The sequence below is a fragment of the Mustelus asterias genome, chromosome X (assembly GCF_964213995.1).
Source record: "Mustelus asterias chromosome X, sMusAst1.hap1.1, whole genome shotgun sequence".
Classification (NCBI taxonomy): Eukaryota; Metazoa; Chordata; class Chondrichthyes; order Carcharhiniformes; family Triakidae; genus Mustelus; species Mustelus asterias.
In genome coordinates this window covers 13,218,429-13,225,031 of record NC_135834.1, presented here as the reverse complement: position 1 = coordinate 13,225,031, position 6,603 = coordinate 13,218,429, and the positions used below count along the sequence as shown (strand labels likewise).

The 6,603-nt window shown below is 40.6% G+C and overlaps 1 protein-coding gene across 4 annotated transcripts in view; it reads right to left on the bottom strand.

The window, feature by feature from the left end:
* Positions 1–1,373: 1,373 nt before the first annotated feature.
* Positions 1,374–6,603, bottom strand: part of mcrs1 (microspherule protein 1) — a 27,138-nt gene continuing 21,908 nt past the window's right edge. For all 4 annotated transcript variants that reach the window (XM_078201288.1, XM_078201285.1, XM_078201286.1 and 1 more), the window contains exons 12-15: positions 4,862–4,944; positions 3,201–3,288; positions 2,211–2,338; positions 1,374–1,871 (exon numbers count right to left, since the gene is read on the bottom strand). In XM_078201288.1, coding sequence (XP_078057414.1) covers positions 1,785–1,871; positions 2,211–2,338; positions 3,201–3,288; positions 4,862–4,944 — 386 coding nt within the window. In that variant the 3' untranslated portion in view covers positions 1,374–1,784. The remainder of the gene's footprint in view (positions 1,872–2,210; positions 2,339–3,200; positions 3,289–4,861; positions 4,945–6,603) is intronic.

Below are 6,603 nucleotides of genomic sequence, written 5' to 3'. Positions count from 1 at the left end.
ATTAAAACAAGAAAAATGTACCAAAGTAAATTTAATCAGAGTTCCATTTAGCAAGTATTGAGAGATGGTTTGTATCCCATCAAATCCACTATCCATCCGTTTAAGCTATGTCCTCGGACAGGTAAAATAATAAATGTTGCCCCTTCTTTCAAAATTTGAGCATAACATTTGCTATTTAAATAGAATCATACTGCACATAAGGTCATCCAGCTCATCCGTACCTGTGCTGGCTCTCAAACAGCTAGCCACTTAGTCCCATTCCCTTGGTCTTTTTGAATTGTACTTGAGATATATATTCATTTCTTAAAAGCAATTATGGTGATGTGAAACATAACTATTAAATTTGTGATCAAATAACCTGCCAGAAACCTCAAACTCCATTAGCATCAATCTAAGTGCAACCCCTAAAAATTGGCCCTGTATATCCATATTTAATATGACTTAATAAATTCTGCTCTCACTGTAGTAGACATCACAGCTGGTGACACAGAATCCAATTTCTCAACATAATGGACAAATGTATTCTCTCAAGAATTGAAATTGGGCAAACAGAACTAAACTGTACAAGACAATTAATTACGCAGACCCTATACAATTGCCCCTTTTCCCCCCCATGACCCTACACTGGTTTAGTATAAGCATTTACAACAGGGATGGGCAACCTACGGTCCATGGGAGCTTTTGATAAGATAATTTAGTGTGACCTCATTAGGAATTAGTTGGGGAGGGTAAGGGTTTATGCATACATTTTAGAATTAGACATTCAATCTTGGGCCTCAGATCAAAACCTGGCTCTTGCTGGATGATGTGGGCCTATTGGTAGGTAGTATTTTTTTAAAATTAAAGTACAATCATTTTCCAAAATATTGTAAGTAAATCAAAATATCCAATCAGCATGAAAAATGCTAGAAATGACCATTTGTGGTCTTTACTGTAACAGTATTTAATGTTAGCCAGTTCTCCAATTCCTGCTCAGAATGTTTCCTGGATCACCCTGAATAGCCTAGCATAGATCTGGGCCAGATGAAAAGCTGGGGCCCCTAAGGCTGTAGTTTGCTGTACTGCTCCAATCCATTCCACTGCAGATGTCCCTGAAACCCAAACAATGCCCAGAGAGCTGTGAAGCCATTTTGCTACAAGTATAACAAGGTCAGTATAAATCAGAAGTTGGGGAAATGTTTTTTTTTTAATTTTGGCAGTGGAAAGAATACCAAAACGAATTAGCGGAGTGGCAATGAGTACTGCATGTCCATAAATGAAAAATACCTGTAAACTATTCAAAAGTTTTCCCTAACTTTTTGAAGTTGAAAATATATTTTTCATGAACAATTTAACTTGGAATACAAAAACAAATTAGAAGTGAAAATTTTACCTCATTGCTCTGAATTAATGTTCCATGGTTTAATTCTATTAAATAACAAACTTACAGAAAATTGTGACAGAACATGGGAATGGATTTGTGAAAGTGATAAAGAACATTCTAACTGGAGTCATCTACAATTGTGAATGTCAGGTTTGTGCTCTCTTTCCTCTGCTTTGCTTATTAAGCTCCATTTTTCATCCAGTTAGTCCATACAAGGGAAAAGCAACACCGTCCATGGTACGTCTATTGATGAGTACTAGTGGCTCTGGTCCTGTGTTTGTTAATCCTTCTAAATTTAGAAAAAACAGTTTTTACAGTCCAGAGATCAGGAGGCTTACGACTCCCTGGCCACCAACAATGATGCCTTCGTCATTAGTTTCAGCAACTGTTGACGGTTTGCTCAGAGACTGGAATCTTCCTCTCACTGCTGGTTCATCTTGGCAGCCTCAGCCCTGATTAGTGCAATCAGATCCTGGTTAATTAGAAATACAAAGCGAAGGCCAGCAATCTACAAAAAAAACAAAAAAACTCTTTCAGTTTTCCATGCTAGAAATTTAAACCAAAAAAAACTGCATCCATCAATACAATTGGTTAATCTCACACTGAAGATGAATCTCCATTTTACCCATTACCTGCTCAGTAACATATTCACAAATCTTCTGAAGAACAAAGGTCCCACGAAATACATCATCACTGGCTACTTATCTCGCCTAAGGAACTTTTTTTTAAAACCTTACTGAAAATCCAGGTGAACTAACGTCTATTTGTACCAAATATGTGCCATAATCTTAACACAGTGAATATTTGACAAGTGCAAGATGATTCTCATATTGGACACAACACTTACTTCAACAACAGAATTGTTGTTCAATTTCCATTTATTTCCACTCAGTACAGGCCTGCCATCGATGTAGATGGGACGTCGGCCTTCATTAGCAATGAAGAAGTCTCCATTGTTCTTTAGTTTTATTATACCTTAAATACAAACACAATTTATTTCAAAAGCAATTCCATTTGAGACACATTGCTACACAAATAGTAATCATCCAGCATTATTAGAACCTCTCTGAGCCATGTCTATTATATTGTTACAGATTCCTATTTGCTCCTATTCCACATTAAAACAAGGCGAGCCTATCTTAAAATCCAGACAGCTACCACACAAGCATTTAAGTGTCTAGTAACATTGGTATTTCTCAGAGAATTCTGCAAGTCTTAATTGGTTGCCTCTTTCAAAAAGAAAATCACCTGGGGAGGAGGCACAAGAAAGGAAGAACTGGGGGTGGGATTATTAGGATAACTCTACCAAAGGCAATGTGCTGGATGGTCTCCCTCTGTGCTATTGTATCACTGTACAAGTGCATTCACAGCCTGGTACATTTAATGAGTGCAGACAGTAATCTGGAGGGGATATATTTTGTGGATATCAGACAGCAAAAAATATTTTTGAAAACTGCACTACGTTGATAAGTGTTAAAAAATCAATTGGTTCAAAGTTTGTGGTCTCCCATTCCTCACGCATGAGACACACATACCAATGTATATATTATACATTTACAATCCATACAAGAGGAAGATAATCACGGTCTAAATGTAGACTGCAATTAAAATGGAGGGAGGAAAAAAAACCTGACTGCTCTAAGGTTGTCAACTGAAAACCCTTTTTTGCCCCAGCTGTGAACTAAGCTTTAGAAGAACACTACACAGAGGGCTTACCAAACTCACTGTACTCACATGATGTTTAGTCACAATGGTGTTGACACTGATTGTAGCCTACAGGTCCACTGCTCAGTGACCTAGCAACAACTGCAACATAGAAGAACTTGCTCATCATTACCTTGCCTTCTAGAGATTTTCCACGCTGGTCCTTCTAAAGACAGGTCAACATCAATCTGATTATCTTTTGTGGCTCTACCCAGTGTTATCTGTTGAGAAGAAGCGTGTGTGTTAAATGGGGAAAAGAGACTTTATTTAAACAGAGGGCTGATTTGGAAAAAAGATCTGGACCAATCAAACTATTCACCTGTCCAAATCCTTAAAGATTCGGCATTTTTGAGATTTTTCTCATTACAGAATTCTTCACATCCGTGTTCATAAATCAGTAATTAGTAACATGAGGCTAAGACCATAAGTAGTTTAATGATCATAAAAGCTATACTTGTACCTATAAGAGGTATGATATATATTTTGTTTAGATTTATACTCATATATTCAAGTTCTGATATACTCAGTGTTGATTTCTTCACAGTTCCTCCAGGTATGCATCTCAAGATCATTAATCCTGGATAACTATTCATGCAGGTGGTTAATAAAGCATACAGGATTCTGCGCTTTATAAATAGGGGCACAGAGTATAAAAGCAAGAAAGTTAAGATAAACCCATATAAAGTACTGGCTCATCCTCAATTTGAGGACTGTCTCTATTTCTGGGCACCACACTTTAGGAAGGATGAGAAAGGTTTAGAGAGAGTACAGAAAAGATTCACAAGAATGATTCCCAAGGATGAGGGACTTCTGTAATGTGGATAGGCTGGAGAAGCTGGGCCCATTCTCCTTCGAGAAGGTCGGGAGGATTTGATAGAGGTATCATGAGGGGTCTGTGCAGAGTAGATAGAGAACTGTTCTCATTGGCAGAAGAATCCAGAGGACACTGCAAGTAGTTAGGATCTGAAACACTGCATTGAGCTCTGGGTTTCAGAGCTCGAGCAACAGCTGGTGTCACTGTGGTCCACTTGGAGCTTTACAGATGTGGTCACCCCACAGCAGGTTCAGTCAAGACTTTCAAATGAAAGCATTGGATCATTATCTGAAGAGAAAGAAATCTTCAGGCCTGAGGGGGAAAAAGACAGGCATGACTGGGACTAGAAATCATAGAAATCATAGAAACCCTACAGTGCAGAAGGAGGCCATTCGGCCCATCGAGTCTGCACCGACCACAATCCCACCCAGGCCCTACCCCCACATATTTACCCGCTAATCCCTCTAACCTACACATCACAGGGGCAATTTTAACCTGGCCAATCAACCTAACCCGCACATCTTTGGACTGTGGGAGGAAACCGGAGCACCCGGAGGAAACCCACGCAGACACGAGGAGAATGTGCAAACTCCACACAGACAGTGACCCGAGCCGGGAATCGAACCCAGGACCCTGGAGCTGTGAAGCAGCTGTGCTAACCACTGTGCTAACCACTGTGCTACCGTGCCGACTAGTTGAGTTGCTCTTGCAGAGAGTCAGTAAAACAGACCAAACGGCCTCCTCCTGTGCTGTAACCAATTCTGGAATTCTAGAAAGGAGGAGTTCAGAGCACGGAGAGATGGATACTCTGCCTGTGATTTGGACAGTTCTGGAGAAGGCTCCTGTTCCTAAACCCGGAGGTGCTGACTGACCTGCTGGACATTTTAAAGTTTTAAAACAGTCGCTGTATCTTTAAAACTGAAACAAAATGACTAAGACATCCTCCAACCATCTGCACATCAAAGAAAATACTGCCTTACCTCTCGCGACCTCATCAAATATCTGACCATTCTGCCCCGTAAAACAGCAAGAGTCTGGTTATCAAAGTCAGGAGAGCTGATACCTAAAGGAAACAAAATTAGGTCATTTTCTAATCAGGTCTTTTCTGAAGGGAATAATACTGATATAAAAACAATGCACAATTTTCATATGTTCCTGACAAACCATAGTCTCAAAATCTTGGGAACCATCATCCTTTGAGCAAGAGAAGTTAATAAGTTAAACTATATCAGGATACATTTTGATATCATTTACATCATCACATTACTTGCAAACAAAAAATAATATACAAAAGACCTACCCGCAGAGTCTGGAAAACCTCCTAATATTTTGCCATCCTAAAACTGCCCAGTAACCTGATCACTGAATAATTTTCTAACTTGCCACTCCTGGACACAGAGATCCAAAGTCAACTCTTCCCAACAGCTACTCTTCCTGGAACATCTGATGGCCATATACACAAACAAACCAAATTCAAAGAGATGACCTCCAAACAGTCAACGTGAGGCTTATTTTGTGCTGAATGGCCCTCTAATGGCATACATTTTAACAATAAACTGGATCTAGGGGTACATAAAACAAAGTGATCCTTTTCAGCGACTTGGACTCCACTGGGAACATTTTTAAAAACCGTGCCTTCCACCAGTCCTGATTAATTAGTGAACCTTTTAAGTTTAAAATTCAAATTGGCATTATATATCTTTTGAAAAATTGATATAAAGTTCCAGCAATTCCAAATACGGCATTTCCCCCTCACCTCCACCCCCGCCACACAGCAGAGTTGAAGCCAATGTAAAATGAGCCCTTGTTGACACTGTTTGATAGATTGTACTGTTTCAATAGATTAGAATATTAGACAAATACGTTGAATTATGTAAACCTCACTTTTGATAGCAGTAAGTTTTACGTTTTGTAGAATCAAAGAATCCCTACAGTGCAGGAGGAGGCCATTCAGCCCATCGAGCCTGCACCCAGGCCCTATCCCCATAACCCCACATATTTACCCTGCAAATCCCCCTGACTCAAGGGAGAATTTAGCATAGCCAATCATCCTAACCCGCACATCTTTGGACTGTGGGAGGAAACCGGAGCACCCGGAGGAAACCCACGCAGACACGGGGAGAATGCACAAACTCCACACACATGCACACACACACACACACACACACAGTGACCCGAGGCTGGAATTGAACCTGAGTCCCTGGCGCTGAGGCAGCAGTGCTAACCACTGCCGCCCCAAATCCTAGCCAACACCTGCTCACTTGAGCCATGTGAAGAGGGTAAGGATCCGGTGGTGTTGTGGTCGACATGGGATACTCTTGGCAGCAGTGTCATAGAATTTCTGCTGTCTTCTCCCAAACCAATATACAAAAATATTCCTTCATGCTTGCAATGCAGTGCATTGTAAACACAGCTATAGTGGTAACATTTCTGAGTCAGGAGAATTTTTTATTTCTTGTGACTTTATGCACCACAGCCATGATGTTGGGGCTGTGACCACCATCTTGTACAAATTAATGCTGTAACCAGTGAACAAGTGAAGGGGAAATCCTGGGTACATAGCGTTCTGCCATTCAATCTCTCAGCCAGTTTGAACACCAAGATGCTGTTCCAATGAAGGGGGTGGCACGGTGGCACAGTGGTTAGCACTGCTGCCTCACAGCGCCAGGGACCTGGGTTCAATTCCCAGCTTGGGTCACTGTCTGTGTGGAGTCTGCACGTT